Raw genomic sequence first — 25,328 nt, forward strand, 5'->3', positions numbered from 1 at the left:
GAAGGCCAATTGTCATGAAAGACCTAAAATGAGATTAGACTTAGCTAAATCAACTCCACAGGGGTTTACAGTGGAATTTCAGACATTATCTTGGGGAAGTCTGGAGAAAAGACCATTTCACTTAGACCTTTCTGTTTTTCATGGTGCTGTGCAAGAGAAAAGGCTTCTTCAGAAACACTCATCTCTACTGGAGTCAACAGAAATAAAACAAAATTTTTCAGCTGTAGCTCTAACACAGTGTACATTAAGAAAAAACAAAAACAAACAAACAAAATATATATATATATTTTTAAACCCACACTTTAGCTGAGATGAAACTTTTATTATGACTATAATTTATCTGTAGGATCCTGTACTTGTGGACTCTGGAGTCAGATTGCCTGGGTTCAGATTTCAGCTCTGCCTCTGGCTGACCAGTGGCAACAAAACAACAGCACAGTGTTGTGGGTTAACTGGCATAAGCCATGTGAAGTGCTTAACATAGTAACTGCTTTCATCATCACCACCACCACCATCGCCACCACATTAAGAATATCGTTTTATTTTTACTTTATTGTTTAGTGAGGAGCTCTCAAAAATAGAGACTGGAGGATACAACATTGTAATGAGTTCCTTTTTAATCAGATTAAGGAAGGACTTTGACTATGTTAATTACCAGGAATTTGAATCATTTTTCCCTTATACGAAGCCCCTGGCTGTAACATAATATTTATCTACATCATGGTATAAAAGGTACGTAACCCATGAAAACCTAGGATATTGGAGAACTGAGGGGACTGACAGAAGCATGTATTAAAATTTTGTGCCTTGATGCTGCTTTGGATGTTTACCTGTGTGCCAAGAAAATATTACCTGCTGTATTGTTGAGTAAAGTGTAAAAATAACACTGCCTAACATTTTGTAGAGCCGTTTATAGTTTACAGAGTCTTCTCCACGTACTCTTTGATTCTCACAAATCAACCTGCAATACAGTATTCTTTCTATTTCCTGTAGTAAACTATTATCTTGAATTTATTACTGGATAACTAGAAGCACTATATTAGAATCCTGTAATAGATTCCTAGGGCAGGGTTACAAAGGTACCCAGAGTATTGTTCAAAATAACCTGGCTTATTTACTAAAGGTATCTAGATTCCTATTCTTTTTTTAAAAAAAAAAAATTATTTATTTATTTATTTATTTTTGGCTGCGTTGGGTCTTTGTTTCTGTGCGGGGGCTTTCTCTAGTTTGCGGCGAGAGGGGGCTACTCTTTGTTGCGGTGCACGGGCTTCTCATTGTGGTGGCTTCTCTTGTGGAGCATGAGCTCTAGGGGTGCGGGCTTCAGTAGTTGTGGCGCACGGGCTTAGTTGCTCCGCGGCATGTGGGATCTTCCCGGACCAGGGCTCGAACCCATGTCCCCTGCATTGGCAAGCAGGTTCTTAACCGCTGCGCCACCAGGGAAGTCCCGTCCTATTTTAATAACATTCTTTTAGAATATCAGTTAGTAGATGGTTTGTCTTATTATCTGTTTATTTCCTCATTAATTTTTTTGACAGAACTTGATTTGTTTATATTTCTATTAAGAGATGATGCAGAACTGTGTAGGGATTTTATATACTGCTTTAGCTAGTGCATTGAAGTATTTTTAAGTTTTCGGAATGTTAGTCATCAATGTTTGGTGTTTTGTTTAAAATGAAAATGTACTAGTAACAACAACAACAAAACCTGGGGAAATTGCCAGGGAACAATCTCCATAAGCATAAGACTGGTAGGCCCAAAGACTTCTGTGGGTGAGTTATCTTAAACTTTAGTGAATCATTTAAACAGTTTCAGTTCAGAGAGAGAAGTTCCCTAATTCATTTTTACAGAGCCAATATAACACTGATGCCAAAAACTGGCACAGTATATGCATACACACATGAACAATAGGCTAATTTCAAGATGGATATTTTGTTTAACTACATGAGGTAATATTTATTGTCTCTTAGCTTTACCAAGTCCTGTAGGTGATGTGCATTCTGTCGATCCTCACAATAAACCCTGGTACAGTATGGCAACTGTTTTCCCCATTTTATGAATAAGGGAAGTCTTTGTAAAGAGGAATCTCGAGAGGTTTGAATGAAGGAATGAGTATTGCCCAGAAACACAACTGTAAAGTGGCAGCGCCTGCATTGGAGTTGAGTCTTTGACTTGAGAAAGTCCAAAATCTTAACCATTATGCTAGGAGAGATATAAGAGATAAAAGGAACTTTGAATGAAAGAGAGAATCTGGAAGAATATTAAGTAAATAGCCTTTTATAGGGATTAAAATTGTGATAAATACAATAGGATTTTTATTTTCTCCCTAATACATTTACATATTTAAAAATTTTTAAATTAGATTCATGTACTACACTTTCAGTCAGGAAAACTGTTTATAAGTTAGACCAGTGTGTTGGGTAATGTGCACTGCAGCTCCTTAAGACTTTTCTGCCTGATTGCTAAAACTGCTTTTCATTTTCTTTTAAAATAAGACTAGAAGGGATAAGCTCCTATAAAGAGAACTTGAGTCAGTCAACAGAAGTATTCTCATTTGCAGATAATGAAGCTGTTTTAATGACAGATTTTCAAAGTATGCCAGGAATCTGGCTGTGAAGAATCCTTCACAAGAACTTAGTGCTGAGTCCCAGAGACCAGCTCTACAATCCTGGCTTGTTTTATGTAATACATTAATTCCTGAAATCATTTAAAATGCACTTTGGAAATTGGTAACAGTGGTAGCTATTGGGGATGGGGAACTATATAGAAAGGGGGACAGTAATGTTTTACACTCTTGGAATATAAATATGTTCATATGTAAATCTATTCCCCAAAATAATTTTTAAAAAATGTACCACGGGAACTTGTATGAAGGATTTTAATTTTGACTCATTTCGTTCACCAGTCACCCTAATTTTGTGCGTGTATATCCACATAGATGTGCTGTGTCTAGAGATTTTCTTTAATATTATTATGGTTCGTAGGAGGGGATGAAGGAAGACCATCCTAGTGTTTGATCTGGTCCCAGTCTCCTCTCCCTAACTGCTCTGCTTTCACTTCTGCCTGAGAATAGTGCTCAGAGCTGAGAGCACTAGAGTACAGTGAGTTGAAGGTATTTTCAGGTTCTTTTTCTCCCATAATATGGACCTCTGCTTTTTAAGCTTTTTGTTGAAGTATAGCATAAACACAAAGATGCACAAATCATAAGTGTACAGTTTGATAAATTTTCACAAAGTGAACACATATGTATCCAGCTTTTGCTTTTAGTTGGAGCTAAATGGTTGTTACTGGGAGTAGATGGTTTATGTTTCATGCAGCAGTTTTCTAAAAGGACTCTTCTTACTAAAAACAAAACAAAAGGGACTTCCCTTGCGGTCCAGTGGTTAAAACTCCGTGCTTCCAACACGGAGGGCGTGGGTTTGATCCCTGGTCAGGGAAGTAAGATCCCACATGCCAAGTGGTGAAGCCAAATTGAAAAACAACACAAAACAAAAAAACATGCCTGTCAATGTACGATTGTAGTAAGCCAAGTCCTGCCCCCCCAGCTTTATTACATATAACATTGTTTAAGGTGTGTACAATGTGATGATTTGATTTGTGTGTTTGTATATATGTATATATAGTAAGTCAAGTTTTAAGAGTGTTTATTTTTATCTAAGTCAAATATTGAAGGATTTTGATCATCAAAAAATTCATTGAGTGCTTGCTATATGCCATGCAGTATAAGTGATGTATTTACATGTTATTGAATTTTTACAACAACTCTAGAAGATACTATTATTCGTATTTTAGATGGACACAAAAACTAAATCCTAGAGAGACTGAATCATTTGCCTGAGTTCAAGCACCCAGGGCATGGTGTGCAGTCTGGCCTTAAATAGGGTCATTCTGACTCTAGGGCCTGAGTAGTTACTGTTATATCCTGTTTTCACCATGTGTATTTCTGGTGCATTTGCTGCATGGTAAATATTGTCAGATTGTGTCCTGATAGAGTAAGGGGTGGGGTTTTTGTTTTTTACATCAAAGGTGGAGGAAGTCATTTCAAAGCAGTGTCTTCATAGGATGAGGCTTCGGGACAGCATTCTGATCGGAAGAGAGGACACAAGATAAGTTTTTACAAGTGCGCTGTGCTTAGTTAGTTTGCATGTTTTTTGGAATGGGAGATACTGAAGGTATCTCCCATACCCCACTCCTGGTATCGCCTTGACCGGAGGCAGAGAGATGGTATAAACTACTGGAAAGGTGCTCATTTAGCATCTTATCTTTAAAGAGGATTATCTCCATTGGGGAATTTTTCTTTTCTTTTTCCTTTTAGCCGTGCCTGCTGCAGGGCATGCGGGATTTTAGTTACCCAACCAGGAGACCCGGAATCGAACCCGGCCCCCTGCAGTGGAAGCACGGAGTCTTAACCACTGGACCACCAAGGAAGTCCCTCCATTGGGGAAATTTTTAAAGACTGTTTTTAACCAGCTTTTTGTTTAGGAAAACATTTGATAGATACTTCATTTTAAGCAGTTTCGTAGGCGATCGGCAGGACGTTTCACAACAGCGCGGACCAGATTGAGCTCTGCTATTGGAGAAGCTTGGCAAACAAGTTATTTGAAAGTTCTTTTGCTTTTTTATATCTGAAAACTTGTTGAATAAACTTACTTAATAGAGTTGGCATAATGATCCATAGTTTCTTAAGTATCTGCCTAGGGCTTTGGATCATGGTATACTGAGGAAACAAGCAAGCCTACTCAGGGTAGTAACATATTGTACTGCTTACAGATTGGTCACTTTCCTCCTCTTTTAACTTGATGGTGTTTCCACATATATCATCAGCCACAAATGGCAACTACATAGTGGACAGTGTTGAAATTTGGGGAATTGTTTCTCTTTCCTGCTAACACTTGGTTTGATTTTTATTACTGCTGCTAAAAAAAATTGTTAATTTTGCTTTCATCACATGTCATAAATTTACCTGAAATTAATAAAAAGGGAAACCAGTATACGTATTTTTCTGTCCAGACCTGTTAACACCTTCACTAAAGTTACAAAACAGTCAAAAGTCAGTTTTTCACTACAGTTTAATTTGCTGTGGAAGTAGAGGCTTTAATAACTCTGATCTTTAACAGATTTTAATTCTAAAAAGCGTTCCCTCTCTCTTCTCACCCATCATTTGTGATTTATTTTAGTTCTATTCCAAAAGCAAATGGGAAAATAATCTGCAAGTGCCAAATAGCAGAAGATCTCGTAACATAATAATACAACTGTTTGTCTCTTTGGATTACTAGTATCTCAGACATTGGCATAAACAATCAGAGTTGACTCAATTTAGGGAATGCAGTTTAGAATCTTGTAATTCTTTAGAGCAGTGGTTCTGACCCCTACATACTCATTGGAATCACCTGAGGAGCTTCAATAACATGCTCTGGTTACATCCTTAGATATTCTGATTTGTTTGATCCCGTATAGGGTCAGGTACTGATATTTTTAGATGTTTCCCAGTATATAGTCAGGGTTGATAACCACTGGTAGTTTACTGAGATTCCCTGGTTCAAATAAAAGGTACTGAAGAGGCGATGCTTATTTAATCTAATTATTTAAATGAGGAGAGGGTTTAGAGCTGATTTAGAAGATTTGGAGAAAAAAATTTTTTTGAGTAGCCAACCAAATGAAATGTAATATTTTTGTTCGGGCATCAATGAAGTGTTGATTCCCTCATTTCTTAAAAGGAGGTAACAGGTCTTATTGCTAACTATTAGAAATGTGGCCTAATGACTAGCTCTGACCTTCCTGAAACTCCCTTTTTAAATAAATCTTGGGAAGGAGTCTCGTCAAAATGATATAGAAAAACTAGGTGGATAAAGTTTGATGGTCTTCAGCAAAGAAGCAAAGAAACTTGAAGAATAATGTCTAACCTTAATTTATGAGTAGTAACAAGAATATATATATATATCTATCTTTACTGCCATAAGCTGCCATAGGGTAAAGGGAGCTGGTTGTCATATGAGAGATTTAAGCTAAATAAAATGGAGTCCTGTTATGGGCTGAATTGCCCTCCACCCCCCCAAATACATATGTTGCAGTCCTAATCCCTGATATCTCAGAGTGTGACCTTGTTTGGAAATAGGGTCATTGTGGATGTAATTAGTTAACATGAGGTTATACTGGAATAGGGTAGGCCGCTAATCCAGTATGGTTAGTGTCTTTATAAGAAGAGAAAACTTGGACACACACATATACAGGGAGAACACCATGTGAACATGATGAGGGCCATTTACAAGCCAGGGAGAGAGGCCTGGAGCAGATCCTTCCCTCAAAGCCCTCAGAAGGAACCAACCCTGCTGACACCTTGATTTCAGACATGTAGCCTCTAGAATTGACAGACAATACGTGTCTGTTGTTTTAGCCACCTAGCCTATGGTGCTTTGTTACAGCAGCTCTAGCAAACTAATACAAGTCCCAATATTTTATTTATTAAAAAAATTTTAAATCTAGGAAAATTCAGCATTTGGAATTTGGCAATTTTTTCATTTAAGAGGCTAGGGTCCATTTCTTTATATGGAACGTTAGAATGTGTGGTTATGAAGTTTTTAGGTTCCTGATGATTCAGTTACTAGTCAGTCAGTTTAGTCAATCAGTTTATAAGGCAGGAGTTTACCATGAGCCCAGATCGGCAGCTGGAGTTTCTGGAGCGTGTGTTTTCCTTCTGTTCATGGTAATAGAGGCAGAGATTCTTTCCAGTCACCTGAGAGGGGTTTCCTAGATCTATTTTGTATATACAGATTCAGGCTTGTTACCTAAGATTCAGAGTTGGTCTGTTTATTGTATGTGAATTAATAGCACCCTGGAGAAATTAGAGATGAACAACTTTGAATATATATCTCAGTGGACTAGAAAAGAGTGGCCTATGTTTTTCGTGAGAGGAGCAAGTATCTAGAAGGAGAAGACAGTATGGCTAAATTGGGAGTGATCCTGGGAAGTCCCTGGGGACCAAGAGGGACTGGCTGTGCCTTCAAGACAGTTTATAATAGATTTGGATCGGAGAAGCCCTGAAAAAGGATAATATTGAAAGTCATACTGCAAACACAGCTCCTTGCCTATTCTGTTTTTCTAAACAGAGCTAAGTAAATATGCCAAAAAAACAAAAACAAAAACCAATCCCAAAACAAAATGGCACCATGTTTAAGGCTGGTTATAGTAGGGAATAGGTAAAGAACATGGACTCTGGAGTCAATTTAACAGTCTTCCGGAGACTTCCCTGGTGGTGCAGTGGTTAGGACTCCGAGCTCCCAATGCAGGGGGCCTCAGTTCGATCCCTGGTCCAGGAACTAGATCCCACACGCATGCTGCAACTAAGAGTTCACATGCCACAACTAAGGAGCCAGCAAGCTGCAACTGAGGAGCCCACATGCCACAACTAAGGAGCCTGCCTGCTGCAACTAAGACCCAACGCAACCAAATAAATAATAAATAAATACTAAAAAAAAGTCTTCCACTTACAGTAAATTATTTCCTTTCTCCTTGAGACTTCATTTTCCCATGTATAAAACAGATAATCTTATGTGTCTCCTTAATTGGATTTTGTGATGATGAAATAAGGTGGTAATCCATGTGAAGCAATGAGCAAAACGCCTGGTGCTAATAATATTAGCTAACAGCAGTAGCAAAGCCAGAAGGTTTGTGACCACTTGTGCATGCGACTCCCTCCCCCAGTTTAGTCCATAAGAATGAGTAATCTCTTCTACTGTAATGTTATCAACAGGCAGTTTTCAAATCCATACCTTTAAAATACATCTTAAAAGCCGGAAGTGCCCTTGGGATCAACTGGTGCTCTTCTTTCATTTAAAGTGAGGAAGATAAGATCATGATAGTAGGATTGGAGAAGGCCTTGGGTCTCCTGGTTCACAGTCTTTCTTCTTTACTACAGGTTGCCACTCTCTAAATCACACAACCATATGTCCCTTTTCATTCTTAAGTAACCTTTTACTTCCGTGGAAACTAATTTTTTCTCTCTACTTTTTGTGTGTTTGAAATTTGTCTTAAACAGTTTTAAAATTATTTTAAAATTTGAACTGAAATTAAAAATGATTGTTTAACGCAAATTAGAATATGCTTGATTATCCACAGACTGCCTCTGTTAGGGAGCAAAGAAATTGGCAAGAGTGGTTGCTTCTGGAGAGGGGCACTGAAGTAGATGTAGCATTGATTATAGTGGTATATGACAGGGTGTTCTAACACCTGTACCTCTGGAGACTAGAGTCATCAGCTCCAATCCAGTTACAGAGTAAGAGAATAGGACAAGGCAGAAAGTAGTAACACGTATCTGTAGTCCTTTGAAACTTGGGAACTTTATAGGTTCAGAAAAAATTTTGGAGATATCCCTCGTAATAGCCACACTCTAAACCCTCACTACCCAAACTTAAGGAGCCAAATAGATGTGGGTAGGGAGAAATACTTCGCTTTCATTTGAGGGCTTCTGTGAATTGCATCGACCTGCCTCTGTCTCTGACTTAGTGGTGATCTTGGGTAAATTTTTTAACCTAATTCTTTATCTGCCAGTGGATAGAAATGATAAGCCCTGTCCTTACCTGGTACATGGAGTTGTTGCGGCTTAAAATGAAATCATGAGAATTAACTCAACTCTGGGCTCAGCCTTGTCAGAAGTCGAGGAGCTTAAGTTTAACTCTTAGGAGAGAAGAGGAGAAGTGCTGTCAACAAGCATGTGCTCATGCTAAGTTGGGTTGCATGTGCAGCATTCACTCTCAAAAAAGAGAAGGGCAAGGCAATGACTATACTTGGGCTACTCTATATGATACTCTCTCTAGTGCCTCCCTGTGTGTGTTTTACATTGTAATGTTTGAGCCTCTTTCTGTTTTAAAACTTATGATTTGGAGAGCCAGTTCCTTCTGACTAACTTTCCTCTTTTCTGAAATAGGAAGAAACATTTTAAAATAAAGCAATCCAAATATGTTTTAGTATTAATGTTACCTATAAATTTCAGAACATAACATTCTTGAAGGCACAGATAGTATCTGTTTAGTACCTATGATACCATATATTTAATTTAGGTAATTAAATTCTTATATAAGAAGTAATATTTAACTTCTATGCACTGCTACAAACATTAATTTTAAAAGATTGAGGCTGCTTAGTTATAATGAAATCATAAATATTTTCAATATGTATATATTTTAAGAAACAGGATATTTACATGAGCTATCTTCCCATAAGATACTTATTAATTATGAAAGGAAAAATAGTAACTTTATGGTAGAGAAGCCTGGTAGACCCCACCCTAACTGAATGATCAAAGTTAATATCACTAGTAATGGGACAAAAAGGTATTTTTTGACCTCCTGATAAGATGTATTTGAAAGGACACAAGATTACTTTTTTTTATTCTAGCCAAAAATGCAGACTGAATCTAATGATGAGTTAATACCACAAAAACCCAAATTGGGGGACATTTTATGAAACAAATGGCCTGTATTCTTCCAAAGTGTCAAGATCATGAAAGACAAAGAAAAACTGAAGAACTGCTCCAGATTAAAGGAGAAGAAATTGTTCTAGATTAAAGGAGTTGTCATGAAGAAACATGATATTTACTAAATGAAACTTAGGATCCTGATCTCAATTTTTTTTCCCATTTTTTGAAAAAAAGACATTAATGAGATGGAGAAATTTGAATAAGGTCTATAGATTAAATAATAGTACTGTATCAGTGTTACTTCCCTGGTTTTGATAATTGTGCTATCTTTGTATAAGATAATGGTCATATATTTAGAAAATGTATACTTAAGTGTTTAGGGTTAAAGGAGCAGTATGTCTACCACTTTCAAATAAGTCAGAAAAACTATAGATATAGAAATGATAATATAGAAAGAGGATGATAGACATGATTAAGTGTTAACATTTGGGGAATGTGGATGAAGGTTGTAGGAGAATTCTTGGTACTACTTCTACAACTTTTTAAAGTCTGAAGTTTTTCAATTTTTAAAGTAAAAGAGAAACGTAATGACATCTTAATCGTTTTTTTCATCAATAGACGGTTTAGTGTATATTAGTGGTTTAGGGGATGATGATTTGCAGAGAAATGTTACTATGAAAGTGTAACAAATGAACAGAACCCTTACCATATGACGAGTAGAGCAATATAAAACAAGTTAATAAATGTCAGCATTTTTATTATATTTAAAAAGTAATTCTTTTATAGATAGCCCTTATTATATAGTATTATGACTCATGTATACTTAGGTACATTCAAAACATTTTTATTTGGCTTTCACTTTTAACATTGAATTTTTTCATGACTAATTAACTGATTTTTGAGTAGGCTGTTAAAAATCCTCTCTGCCTCAGTTTCCTCATCTGTAAAATGAGATGGCTAGACTAGAGTTCTTCCAGTTCTCGACTTCCCTGATCTTATAACCAGATAGAAAGTGAAAGTTAATTTTCCCATTTGAACCAAAAGCAGTTAGTTGTTAAACACGGCCTGTGTGCCAAGTGACAGTGTAATATTTATTAAGCTCATAGATTTTTTTCTGTCAAAGAAACTTTTGCTGAGATTTTAGTTGTACATTTCATTTGTATGACACTTCTTATGCATTAATGATACTAGTTTTTTTAATTTAGTGAGCTTTAAAAACATACTTTTATGGGACTTCCCAATGAAAACTTGGCTGTTAAGACCCAAAATTGGTAATGAAAGTTTTATTTGGTCTTAGTAGGTATATATTCTCTGTATCATAGAAAGCTTGTCAATATACAAGTAGCTGATGATGTGAAAACTGAATTGTGTAAAATAATTTGGGTTGTATTTAACAAAAGCAAAACTTTGTTAATCCTTTTTTTCCTTCACCCCTCCCAGCTTGGCGATCCAGCTATTTTTCCTGCCGTCATTGTGGAACACGTTCCTGGTGCTGATATTCTCAATAGCTATGCGGGTCTAGCCTGTGTGGAGGAGCCCAATGACATGATCACTGAGAGCTCCTTGGATGTCGCCGAAGAGGAAATCATCGATGAGGATGACGACGACATCACCCTTACAGGTGTGTGTGCCTCTGACAGCACCTTCCTTCAGCATAGTTTTAGTCAGTGGGTTAGCCCTGTGATTTGGGGGATATAAAAAGTTCTTGACTCGGTTTTGAGTAACTCCGTTACCGGCGGAAGCTAGAGCCCTGTGGGAAGAAGGAAATGACGTTTTCTTTCTCATCTGCCTGTGCTTCATGGTGCTCACTTATCTCCTCCTCCTTCTTTCCTAAATAGACAGATGAACGTGATGAAATAGAAGGTGTGTAAGAGGAACCAAACCAGCTCGGTTCACCAAGTTTTCACTGAGCACTGTTTGTGTGCCTAGCTCTGTACTCCTGATAACAGTGAAAGGTTGTTTGCAGGGCAAAAGATAGGAATATTCTTTTGTTACTGCTGCTGCAGGAAGCAAAATAGGAGGCCGTGACCCAAATGTAGGATAAGGTGCCGAGGTTTAAAGATTTGTTCAGTCAGAACTAGTAGGATATTTCACACTGAATATAAGTGTTGAGGTGGTGCTTTGTTCCATCAGTTTTAGAAACTGGTGCATGCATTTGTAATTTTATACATTTACATTCATATATCTTGGCCAGAGATGTTGGAGGTGTTTGAGAAAGTTAATTACTTAGAAGCAAAGATTATTTGAATATTCTTTTTTTTTTTTTTTAAGTTTTATTTATTTATTTATTTATGGCTGCATTGGGTCTTTGTTGCTGCATGCAGGCTTTCTCGCGAGTACGGGCTACTCTTCGTTGTGGTGCATGGGCTTCTCTTGTTGCAGAGCACAGGCTCTAGGTGCGCAGGCTTCAGTAGTTGTGGCACGCAGCCTCAGTAGTTGTGGCATACGGGCTTAGTTGCTACACCTCATGTGGGATCTTCCCAGACCAGGGCTCGAACCCGTGTCCCCTGCATTGGCAGGCAGATTCTTAACCACTGCGCCACCAGGGAAGCTCTGAATATTTATTCTGAAATTAAAAACCAGAAATTAACATTAGTCACAGTATTATCAACTAAACCTGGACTTTATTCCACGCATTTCACACTAACATCCTTTTTCTATTCCAGGATCCTATCTTGAATCTCACATTGCAATTAGTTGGTAATTGTTCCTAGTCACTTTCAGTCTATGACAGTTCCTCTGTCTTTCCTTGTCTCTCATAACCTTGATGCTTTTGAGGAGTACTGGTCAGACACTGTACAATGCTCCTCAGTTTTATTTCTGTTATATTTTCTCATGATTGGAATGAGATAATCCATTTTGGGCAAAAATACCTCCCAAATGGCATTGTCTTCTTATCATTGTATCATATTAACATAGTAGATTTTTTAAAAAGTACAGATTTAATTCTCACAGCAGAAAAAGAAAACTGAAATTAGAGAAGTTAAATGACTTGCTTATGTCATGCACCCAGTGACTGAGTCATTGATAACGTTGATGAACAACACTTAGTTTTTGTACTGTCCTCTTATTTTTTACAAAGCATGTTCTCATATATTCACATTTTTGTTCAGAGCAACCCAGTGAAAGTTTTTGATAAATCTATATTTGTTTCTCGCTTATCAATAAGACAGTTGGATTAATCATATTAGAGGTTTCAACTCATCACTGACTGTGTACTTCGTGTTTTGTATAACAGAATGACCACCACTATGCATGTATGTGTTGTGTAGCTAATGGGGTTTTCTCCACAGTGTGTTCTGACCTACTTTCTTGATGCCTTAGCGTAAGGCTACACTCTTTGTGGATTGGGAACCAGGGTCTCCCCTGAAGGGGTGTTTATTCCTGGTTTTAGTCACTAAGGAAGATACTGGCCCTCAAAGAAGACGTGGAGACTAGGAAAGCAGATCTTGGATCTTTAGGGGAAGGAATTATTTCTTCCTTCCAGTTGTTCACTCTCTTGGGCTTAGACTTGAAGATAGCTGATGACGAGATGCAGACAAGCTCCTTCCTTCCTGGAAAACAGAACTGGTATGGAATGGATCCAGAAAATAAGCCACATCTTGAAAATCAGATTTGCTATTTGCATGTTTCTTCTCTCTTGCCTTTCTTAACTTCCAACCCAAGCCTTTGTTTAACTCTTCTGCACTTGTTCGAGTCATGTCATAAGAAATGAAAGGATCTTATAGACCTCCTTAGTCCAGAGTGGGAGAGGGGAGAGTACTGCGCTTTTGAGAAGCTACAGGGAAGATGATGATGGGGATAGTACAGTTTATAAACTAATTATGAGACCTAGGTAGCACTTCAGATGATAAGGAATATTGTTAACATTTTTAGGCATGATAATAGCATTGTGTTAGATTCTTCATCTTTTAGATACATATGCTCAAATACTTAGAGATAAAATACAGTGTCATGGATTCCTTCAGAGTAATCCTGGGGGTCAGGGTGTGTGTGAGGGGACCTTGAGCAGTAAGTGGAGTTGGATGAAAGATCGACTATGTTCTGATAATGATTGATGCTGAGAATGGATATGTGAGAATTCATTATACTATGTCCCATAATTTTGATTCTGTTTTGAAATTTTCAATAAAAAGGTCAAACTATTTTTATGGACTTGAGGATTATATTAGATGGCAGCTGTCATTGATAACCCCTGATTTCAAATTTTCATGTTCATCAGAACACTTTTTGTTTGTTTGTTTGGTACGCGGGCCTCTCACTGTTGTGGCCTCTCCCGTTGCGGAGCACAGGCTCCGGACGTGCAGGCCCAGTGGCCATGGCTCACGGGCCCAGCCACTCCGCGGCATATGGGATCCTCCCGGACTGGGGCACGAACCCGTGTCCCCTGCATCGACAGGTGGACTCTCAACCACTGCGCCACCACCCAAACACTTTCATTTTTATCATTTATTTATCTCATATCAAGTTTGATATAAATTTTAACCTTTAAAATGTATAATGATAAAATACTACTTTTATCTGTTTATATGTTGGGGTTTTATATAACATTTCCTTTGAAATAAGGCTGTGCTATAAAAAATTTATGAAAAGCATTTGACTATGAGCTTTATCTATGTGGAGATCCTTCCATTACCAGTCTTGAGTCTAAAATTGAAATTATTAAAGGAGGTGGACCCCTTTGGACCCCTCAGCCAGCTATCTGGGATCCAGCCCCACTCACAGGTGGGCCAACAGCAGCTTTTGGACACCCTTGACCCCACGGCCAGCCGTATAAGGAACTGGCCCTGCCCACCAGCAGGCTGACACTAGATCTTGGGATCCCGAGCCCCACAACTACCCACTCTAGAACCTGGCTGTGCCCACTTGTCAGCCAACACTAGCTCTGGGACCACCTGGGGTCCCTGGCAGCCTCCACGCAAGGCAGGACCTGGCAAACAACTGGAGCACAGGCCAGCCACACCTACCAGACCATCCACAATAGTTAGCCTATCACAAGAGAAGGACCCACGCAGTCCACTGGGGAGCACCCCAGAACACATAGCTCTGGTGACCAGAGGGGAGACCACTGCTGGGATGCATAGGATGGCACCTACAGAAGGCCACTTCTCCAAGGTCGGGAAATGTAACCAACCTACCAAATACATAGAAATAAAAAGAGCAAGTTAGATAAAATGAAGCGACAGAGGAATATCTTCCAAATGAAGGAACAAGATAAAACCCCAGAAGAACTAAGTGAAGTGGAGATAGGCAGCCTTCCCTGTAAAGAGTTCAAGATGATGATCGTAAACACGTTCAAGGAACTATGGAGAAGAATGGGTGCACAGAGCAAGAAGTTAGAAGTTTTTAACAAAGAGTTAGAAAATGTAAAGAAGAGCCAAACGGATGAAGAGTACAGTAACCGAAATGAAAAATACAGTGGAAGGAATTAACAGTAGACTAAATGACACAGAGGAACAGATCAGTGAGCTGGGAGACAAGAGTCGTGGAAATCACTGAAGTTGAACAGGAAAAGGAAAAAAGTATAGAAAGAAATGAGACAGTTTAAGAGACCTCTCAACAACATCAAGCGTACTAGTATTTGCATTATAGGGGTTCCAGAGGAGAAGAGAGAGAGAAAGGGGCAGAGAACATGTTTGAATACATAATAGCTGAAAACTTTCCTGACCTGGGAAAGGACACAGACATCCATGTCCAGGAAGCACAGAGAGTCCCAAACAGGATCAACCCAAAGAGGAACACATCAAGACACATTGTAATTAAAGTGGCAAAAATTAAAGAGAGAATTTTAAAAGCAGCAAGGGAAAAGCAACAAGTTACATACAAAGGAACTTGCATAAGGCTGTGAGCTGACTTTTTAGCAGAAACCCTGCAGGCCAGAAGGGAGTGGCTCAATATATTTAAAGTGGTGAAAGGGGAAAACCTACAACCAAGAATACTCTACCCAGCAAGGCTTTCATTCAGGTTTGATGGAGAGATCAAGTTTTACAGACAAGTAAAAGTTAAAAGAGTTGAGCACTAACAAACCAGCTTTACAAGAAATGTTAAAGGGATTTCTCTAACCAAAAAAGGTCACAACAAGAAATATGAAAATTATGAAAGGAAAAATCTCATTGGTAAAGGCAAATATACAGTAAAGGTAGTAAATCAGCCATGTATAAAGCTAGTAGGAAGGTTAAAAGACAAACATCGTAAAACCATCTGTATTCACAATGAGTAGTTAAGGGATACACAAAACAGAAAGACGTAAAACATGATGTCAGAAATAGTAAACGTGGAGTTGGGGAATAAAAATGCAGGGTTAAAATGCATTTGAAATTAAGTGATCAACAACTTAATAGGTATATTGCTATATACAGTGTGGAGAATACAGTAAATAACTAGATAATATCTTTGTATGATGATGTGTCTTAACTAGACATATTGTGATCATTTTGATATGTACAGCAATAGCACATCACTATGTTGAGGAACTAACAGTGTTGTAGGTCAGGTGTACTTCGAAAACAAACAAACAAACTCATAGAAAATGAGATCAGATTTGTGGTTACCAGAGGCAGGGGTGGGAGGAATGGGAATTGGACCAAGGTGGTCAAAAGGTACAAACATCCAGTTAGAAGATAAAAAAGTACTAGGGATATAATGTACAATATGATAAATATAATTAACACTGCTGTATGTTATATATAAAAGTTGTTAAAAGAGTAATTCCTCAGTTCTTATCACAAGAAAATTTTTTTTGTGTTTCTTTAACTTTGTATGAGATGATGGGTGTTCACTAAACTTATTGTGATAATCATTTCATGATGTATGTAAATCAGATCATGCTGTACACCTTAAACATACACAATGCTGTATGTCAATTATAACCTCAATAAAATTGGAAGGAAAAAAAAGGCTTGTGGGTTTTATTGTTGCTTACAAGAAATTTTTGTAATCATTTAATGAAGGGCAAACATTTTCTCTATATTTTTAAAAGCTTAGTTGTACTTTTTTTTTGGTTTTCATTCCTGTTTCATGTAGCAGCCACCAATTTATTTTGTATTTCCTGACCTAAGCACTGAAGCGAAGTGGAATAAACAAGGTTTTACAAATTAGATTACTGATGTTAACCACATTAAACTTGCCTTACGTTTTTGAAATTCAGAAGGTAGTATGGTTTCTATAGATAGTTGTGGAATGATTTCTATAGATAGTTGTGGAATGATTTCTAGTGTATATGAAGTTTAAAAAGCAAGGGTCAGTACAGCACGAATGGTTACCTATTATTTAGGATAGGGGAAAGAATATAAATGATATGTATGTGTTTGCTTACATTTAAAAATAGAAAGATATGGGCTTTCCTGATGGCGCAGTGGTTAAGAATCCACCTGCCAATGCAGGGGACACGGGTTCGAGCGCTGGTCCGGGAAGATCCCACATGCTGCGGAGCAACTAAGCCCGTGTGCCACAACTACTGAGCCTGTGCTCTAGAGCCTGTGAGCCACAACTACTGAGCCCACGTGCTGCAACTACTGAAACCCACATGCCTAGAGCCCGTGCTCCACAGCAAGAGAAGCCACAGCAATGAGAAGCCTGCACACCGCAGCAAAGAGTAGCCCCTGCTCTCCACAACTAGAGAAAGCCTGCGCCCAGCAATAAAGACCCAACACAGCCAAAAATAAATAAAATAAATAAATTTTAAAATAGAAAGATAAAACCAAAAGCTAATAAAAATATTTTAAACGTAGTGGTCACTTTTTTTTTCTTAAATACTTATTTACTTATTTATTTATTTGGTTGCGTCGGGTCTTAGTTGTGGTACGAGGGATCTTTTAGTTGTAGCATGCGGGATCTTTAGTTGTGGCATGCGGGCTCTTAGTTGGGGCATGCGGGATCTAGTTTCCCGACCAGGGCAGGGGTCAAACCTCGGCCCCCTGCATTGGGAGCATAGAGTTTTAACCACTGGGCTACCAGGGAAGTCCCAGTGGTCACTTTTGAAAGATCCCATTTGTTATTCTGAAAATCAGTAAATAACGGAAAAAGAACCAAGCGTTTAATTTGCCTTTATTGTATGAACCATAGCTCAGGGTAACCAGATAGCTTATGACAAAGTTCTTCCTTATAGAGAATTCTAGCTAATAAATGCTAAAGGAATGATAAGATTAGAATTATCACCATTTTGAAATCCCTAATGAAATAGTGCATCTAGGTAACTATCATCAGTAACTTCTAAAGCCATTAGGTAAAAGGCTGATGGAGAATTTTATGCTGGATAGATCAGGTTGGCAACACCTGAACCTGCTTCTCAATCCTCGAAGTACTGCAGGAAGACCTACCTACCTTCAAAAGGCCCATTGAATCACACAGCATCACCTTTGAAGTATTCTTGCCAAAGAATTGAATGCGAATCAAATCAATCTTCTAGATGTAACTACCAGTTTACAGGAAATACACCGGGGGAGGGATATGGTAAGTGACACCACAGATATATAATCAGCAAAATTTAGAATGTGGGAAGCTACAAACAGATGATCCTGTTTCTCCTAAGATAAACAACAAAAATGGAAAAAAGCCAAATACTAAGGAAGGTACGTGCCACCAAATGTAATGCGTGAACTTTGTTTGAAATCTGGTTAACAAACCAATTTTTTCAGATTAAAAAAAATCTGAGACAAATTTCAATATTAAGTGGATATCTGATTTAAAGAGTGATTTTTAAAAGATGTGAACATGGTATTGTCTATATACTGTAATATTTACGATTGAATGATAGGCTCTCTGGGGTTCACTTTGAAATAATCCCGTGTCTGTGTTGGACCAGGGAGTATAGATTAAGGAAGATTGACTGTTAAGTATTGAAGCTGGGCCCTTGATACATTCAGTTCATTATAAATATGATTTCCTATATGTTTGTATATGTTTGAAATTTTTCATTATAAAAAGCTTGATAAAGAAGTGATTTGAAATTCTCATTGTATTTTCTTAATTGATAGGCAACTGAATAGTTATACATACTAATTTTATCATTTTTATTGACCCAGTAGACTTTAAAATATTTATAAAACTTACTTATATAAATGAACATTTAGAGTTAAATGTTTAGAAGATGGTAATTAATTATGGAGCTACCTGTGCCTTACTTGCCTGATATTTCCAAAAATTTAGTTTTAGGAGGATATTTTCTTCGATTCATAGAATTTCAAAGCCTTGACAGAGGAGCAATATGCTTTTCTTATTTTTTTTTAAAATAAATTTATATATTTATTTATTTTTGGCTGCATTGGGTCTTCGTTGTTGGGTCTTCGTTGCTGTGCGCGGGCTTTCTCTAGTTGCTGTGAGTGGGGGCTACTCTTCATTGCCATGCGCGGACTTCTCATTGCGTTGGCTTCTCTTGTGGCAGAGCTTGGGCTCTAGGCGCGTAGGCTTCAGTAGTTGTGGTACGCGGGCTCAGTAGTTGTGGCTCGCGGGCTGTAGAACACAGGCTCAGTAGTTGTGGCGCACAGGCTTAGTTGCTCCAGGGCATGTGGGCTCTTCCTGGACCAGGGCTCAAAGCCGTATGTCCTGCATTGGCAGGCAGATTCTCAACCACTGCGCCACCAGGGAAGTCCCGCAATATGCTTTTCTACTATGCCTTAAATCTACAAGATTTTAAATAGGAGGCTTAAGTTTTTAAGAGTAAGTGTTACAGTGCCTTATTTTAATCATTTTGCTAGACTTTTTGAAGTATTTATCTTTTCTGATTTTAACTATTACGGAGGAATTGGACTTGTAAGCACTTTCTTTAAAATTCTTTTAACGTTTTTCTTGGAGTATAATTGCTTTACAATGGTGTGTTAGTTTCTGCTTTATAAAAAAGTGAATCAGTTACACATATACATATATCCCTGTATCTCGCTCTTGCGTCTCCCTCCCTCCCACCCTTCTAGGTGGTCACAAAGCACTGAGCTGATCTCCTTGTGCTCTGCGACTGCTTCCCACTAGCTATTTTACGTTTGGTAGTGTATATATATCTATATATACACTACCACTCTCTCACTTTGTCCCAGCTTAGCCTTCCTCCTCCCCGTGTCCTCAAGTCCATTCTCTAGTAGGTCTGTGTCTTTATTCCCGTCTTGCCCCTAGGTTCTTCATGACCTTTTTTTTTTTTTTTTAGATTCCATATATATGTGTTAGCATACGGTATTTGTTTTTCTCTTTCTGACTTACTTCACTCTGTATGACAGACTCTAGGTCCATCCACCTCACTACAGATAACTCAAGTTCGTTTCTTTTTATGGCTGAGTAATATTCCATTGTATATATGTGCCGCATCTTCTTTATCCATTCATCTGTCGATGGACACTTAGGTTGCTTCCATGTCCTGGCTATTGTAAATAGAGCTGCAGTGAACATTGTGGTACATGACTCTTTTTTTTTAAATTTTTTAAATTAAATTAAATTTATTTTTTTATGCAGCAGGTTCTTATTAGTCATCCATTTTATACACATCAGTGTTCACATGTCAATCCCAATCCCCCAATTCATCACACCACCACCACCACCCCCCGGCTGCTTTCCCCGCTTGGTGTCCATAGTTTGTTCTCTACATCTGTGTCTCAATATCTGCCCTGCAAACCGGTTCATCTGTACCATTTTTCTAGGTTCCACATATATGCGTTAATATACGATATTTGTTTTTCTCTTTCTGACTTACTTTACTCTGTATGACAGTCTCCAGATCCATCCACGTCTCTACAAATGACCCAATTTTGTTCTTTTTTATGGCTAATATTCCATTGAATATATGTACCACATCTTTATCCGTTCGCCATGACTCTTTTTGAATTATGGTTTTCTCGGGGTATATGCCCAGTTGCGGGATTGCTGGGTCGTATGGCAGTACTATTTTTAGTTTTTTAAGGAACCTCCATACTGTTCTCCATTGTGGCTGTATCAATTTACATTCCCACCAACATTGCAAGAGGGTTCCGTTTTTTCCACAACCTCTCCAGCATTTATTGTTTGTAGATTTTTTTTTTTTTTTTTTTTTTTTTGCGGTAAGCGGGCCTGTCACTGTGTGGCCTCACCCGTTGCGGAGCACGGGCTCCAGACGCGCAGGCTCAGCGGCCATGGCTCACGGGCCCAGCCGCTCCGCGGCGTGTGGGATCTTCCCGGACAGGGGCACGAACCCCTGTCCCCTGCATCGGCAGGCAGACTCTCAACCACTGCACCACCAGGGAAGCCCTGTTTGTAGATTTTTTTGATAATGGCCATTCTGACCAGTGTGAGATGATATCGCATTGTAGTTTTGATTTGCATTTCTCTAATGATTAATGATGTTGAGCATTCTTTCATGTGTTTGTTGGCAATCTGTATATCTTCTTTGGAGAAATGTCTATTTAGGTCTTCTGCCCATTTTTGGATTGGGATGTTTTTTTGTTTTTGGTTTTTTATTTTGCAGTACGCGGGCCTCTCACTGTTGAGGCCTCTCCCGTTGCGGAGCACAGGCTCTGGATGCGCAGGCTCAGCGGCCATGGCTCACGGGCCCAGCCACTCTGCAGCATGTGGGATCTTCCCGGACGGGGGCACGAACTCGTGTCCCACGCATCGGCAGGCGGACTCTCAACCACTGCGCCACCAGGGAAGCCCTGTTTGTTTTTTTGATATTGAGCTGCATGAGCTGCTTGTAAATTTTGGAGATTAATCCTTTGTCAGTTAAGCACTTGTTTTTGATAGAATATATAATTAAAATTTAATTGATTTATTTTTCATTATAATTAGGGGAAGTAGTTTCGTAACAAAGACTGTGAATCTCCTAATGAAGTTTTGTGTATCTTGGTATGAAAATGAAAAGGACACCTACTTTTAGAATTAAAAAACTAGTCAAAAATATATTCAGGTGCTCTAGAGTGCTTTTTGTAGTAACTCAGAAACGTGAGCACTGGCCTTAAGAGGAAAAGCTTAAAGCCTTTAAAAGAGGAAGACTCTATAAGGGTTAAATTGCTGTTGGAGAAATCCAGGCTAGATTAAAATCCTTGCCTCTTTTTATGTTGGCTGTCTTCTTGTTCCTTGTCCTCCCTGTGACCTATAGATATTTGGGTTCAAAGATATTAGCTGAGGGAATGGAGCCCAGAAGGTTGGAATTCTGCAGATACATCTTTCATATCTGGAAGAAGGAGGTTCTCTTCTGGCTTGGCAGGTTGTGGGGACTCCCAGTGTTAGCCAGTATTTTATGAGAGAAAATGTGCTTTGTTGGGAGTTTTTCCTAATTGAGAGGAGCTGACTAGTATATAATCCAAGATCCAGAACTTCTTTGAAAGCATCATTCAGGAATTGTCTCTGGTCTCTGCTGCTTCAGCAGACCATGCCTTCCGTTCCTATTGTGGGATTCCTCCCTTGGGGAGGCAGTCAGCCACATTAGTCAATTTGTAAAGCAAATTACTTAATATGCTGTTATTATAATAATCTTTAGCTGTTACACATTTTGCTTTCTAATGGTATAGACTAATTATCTCATTTTCTTTAAATGCATAACACTTCTTCTCATGCCCTTGCTTCTACTATTATTCTTGCTTTAATTTCTCTCTCTTCCTCTCAAAGTATTTAAATCCTAGCTATCTTAAATGACTCAGCCTAAACCCATCTCTTCAGGAAGTCTTCCTAACTTATAATGATATACAGTGCCTGTAGTCAGTCTGCTCTATACTGTAAAACTGATCACTTTGTTATTTTCTTAGACAGTATCTAAGTATCTGTTACCAATAGATAAGGAAAAAGGTCATGTCCTATACTATTGTATCTTCCACATTTCCTTGTACAGTTACTTAAGAGTGATAGTCATTCAGTATTTTTGCCAGCTGGGGATTTGGAATCAACGAAGAATTTTGTAGATTCTTGGAAATCTTCAGTCTAAAACAGAGTGTGAATTGTTTAGGAAATATTTAGGATAATAAATGTTATAATATTCTAATGGAAAGTTAAGGTAAATTTCAAAGAACTACAGATTTCTTGGAAGTCTGGTTATAATCTTAATAATGAAGAGGAAAATGATTTTGTTGCTTCTCTGGATTGAATAGGAATAGGGAAAGTACAGTCTATAAATGATCACTTTCATTCATTTGATTGAGAAAAAGAACTTTTGCTTTAAGTACTACGTTTATATTTACTTTCTAATGTTTTGTAAAATTAAAAGGCTTATATTCATTGAGTTATAAACTATCAGTCCAACCCTGAATCTGAAAATCATGATTTTATTTATATATATATTTTTTCAAACTTTAAAAAATAACATGTATAATTTTGTCAGTATTGAGGGGAAAATATAGCAAGTAAGTACAAGGGATTATGGATGATAAATACCACATTCAGGAAACTTGAGTTTATCCATGCAAAGAGAGCATTGGTAGCTCTATTTAGTTTCTTGGTGCTGATCCTAGAACTGAGGGGCTAAAAGCCATTCAAGGAATTTGCTGTGCAGCTATTTCGGACACCTCTCTGGGATGCAGAGAAGTGTCTAGTGTCTAGCATGTATTTGAATTAATTTTCATTTGTATTTTAATATTTTTAAAGAGCATAAAAAAAAAACTTGCACTAGGCACAGTTCACAGTAGGGAAATTAGTGTTCTATATTACACATTAGAGAAGAAAGGTACCAGAATACTATAATTATCAAAGAGTGTTTAGATCATGTGACTACGACTAAAACTTCTGGTGATGATGGCAATTCACTAATTATAGAAGAATGGAAGAAGATTCAGAAATTAACAGAGACTCATATTCATTCCTGTGAGTGAATTAATAGTATTGCAATCAGTTTTAGAGCTGAAAGGGACCTAAAACTATCAACCCAGTCATTTTAAAGTATGGAGTCAACAGAAACAGCACGACCTGCCCAGTGACATCTTAGTTTACTATTCATGTAAATACAAGAATTATCAGGAATGACTGGTGTTTTCCTCCTGGAGTATGAGTTCTATTTTGCTTACTTTTTTATCTCCCAGTGTCTTGCAGAGGTTTTTGGTTGTTGTTGTTGTTATTTTTAATAAAACCCCTGCATCTTGCAAAGTTTTAAATGAGAAATAATGGTGATTTTCAGTATAGATTTTATATGTTGAGACAAACTATTGTTATCAACCAGAGTACTAAGTGATGTATCCTGGTTCAAGAGATGAGAATCTATGCTTTTTAATTCATTAATTTATTTATGTATTTATTTATTTACTTAGGCCATGCCACACGGCTTATGGGATCTTAGGTCCCCGGCCAGATATTGAACCTGGGCCCCTGGCAGTGAAAGTGCTGAGTCCCAGCCACTGGACCACCAGGGAATTCCCGAATCTGTGCTTTTTAGAAGAACAAATGTCTTGTAGCTAATTCTGTTTTCTCTTTAAATGTATTGTAGTTGAAGCTTCCTGTCATAATGGGGATGAAACAATTGAAACTATCGAGGCAGCTGAAGCACTCCTCAATATGGATTCTCCTGGCCCTATGCTGGATGAAAAGCGCATCAGTGAGTGTTGTGTTATGACTGTTCATGTTTATATGCTTTTTTTTTGAAGTATAGTTGATTTACAATATTGTGTTAATTTCTGCTGTACAGCAAAGTGATTCCGTAATACATATGTATACATTCTTTTTTGTATTCTTTTCCATTATGGTTTATCATAAGATATTGAATATAGCTCCCTGTGCTATAGTAGGACCATGTTTATATGCTTTGAAAAGCTCTTCTTCCATCTCTCTCTCAGATGATAAATATCAAGAGACCAGAGACCATGTTTTATCTTTTTTTGGTCCCAAGTGCATCTTAAGGTACAGTACTAGTTGAGGCACCTTTGCTAAAGTGTTCAGTTAAACAAGATTTTTTTTTTTAATTTGGGGAGTGAGGACATTAAAGATAAAAAAGTAATTTAGTTGTCAAATAGCAGATTATGCAGAATTTCTTCTTAACCTCATTGGTGAAGTATTTAGGGCCCAAACTATTATAATGTAGTGATTTTTAGTCAATATTGATCTGTATTGATCAATAAAAATTGATCTTTAGTCAGTATTCATCAGTGAATAGGCAAAAATCCATTGCAATGTTTTCTTAGACTTGATGGCATAAAATTCACTGCCACATTTATTGATCTGCTTTTAAATCCATGTTCTCCTTTGGATGTAGTCAAACTCATAAACTTAATTATTATTAAATCAATTTAAGATGTTTATTGAATATTTTCTATATGCACAGCAATGTATCAGGCAATAACATGTTATGGAAATGAACAGATCTTGTTTCTTTCCTCAAGCTGACAGTTTTCTTTTGAAGATAGTTGTTTATGTAAATAACTGTAAAAGCCAAAAATAAAGGCCATGAGAGGGATAGCAGAGTGTTCTGGAAGGAGAGATTTCTCTAGCTGAAAACACCTGAGACAGGCTTTATGGAGGCAGTGTTTTGACCTGGGCGATTAGTAACAAATAAGCTTTTCATGGGTGGAGGAGACAGGAAGGGGCATTCAACATAGGCAGAGGCAGACACAGACCTGTAAAAAAAAACAATAAAATGTTTGAGATTCAAAATGCTTTGGTATAGCTGAAGTATAAGCTTCATAATGGTTTGTAGATTGTGGAAGCTCAGAATGGCATGCTATGGAGTTTGGGTTGTTCCTATCTTTTTTCCCCTGTAAACTATGGGAAGATATGTTAATTTTATTTTTCTTTCTAATCTTCAGGGTGTAAAGTTTTTATAGAGAAGAATAATATGGTCAGGCCAGACTTAGGTTTTAAAGAAAAACTTTAGCGGCAATGTGAAGAATGGAGAAGACAGACAAGATAGACTGGGGATAGGAAGTCAGGTAAGGGAGGCGTTGAATAGTCCCATCAAGCCTGGACTGCCTCAGGGTACTTGACTTAGGGCAGAGGAAATAAAAAGCAGGGACTAGATTTCAAAATCTTATTTCTATTTTAATCTTCA

General features: G+C 37.8%; 1 protein-coding gene across 8 annotated transcripts in view; it reads left to right on the forward strand.

Moving 5' to 3' along the window:
- Positions 1–25,328, forward strand: part of ELF1 (E74 like ETS transcription factor 1) — a 105,218-nt gene that overhangs the window by 61,898 nt on the left and 17,992 nt on the right. For all 8 annotated transcript variants that reach the window (XM_073795258.1, XM_073795257.1, XM_019936457.3 and 5 more), the window contains 2 exons: positions 10,853–11,033; positions 23,775–23,882. In XM_073795258.1, the coding sequence (XP_073651359.1) occupies positions 10,853–11,033; positions 23,775–23,882 (289 nt within the window). The remainder of the gene's footprint in view (positions 1–10,852; positions 11,034–23,774; positions 23,883–25,328) is intronic.

This window comes from Tursiops truncatus, chromosome 18 (assembly GCF_011762595.2).
Source record: "Tursiops truncatus isolate mTurTru1 chromosome 18, mTurTru1.mat.Y, whole genome shotgun sequence".
NCBI lineage: Eukaryota > Metazoa > Chordata > Mammalia > Artiodactyla > Delphinidae > Tursiops > Tursiops truncatus.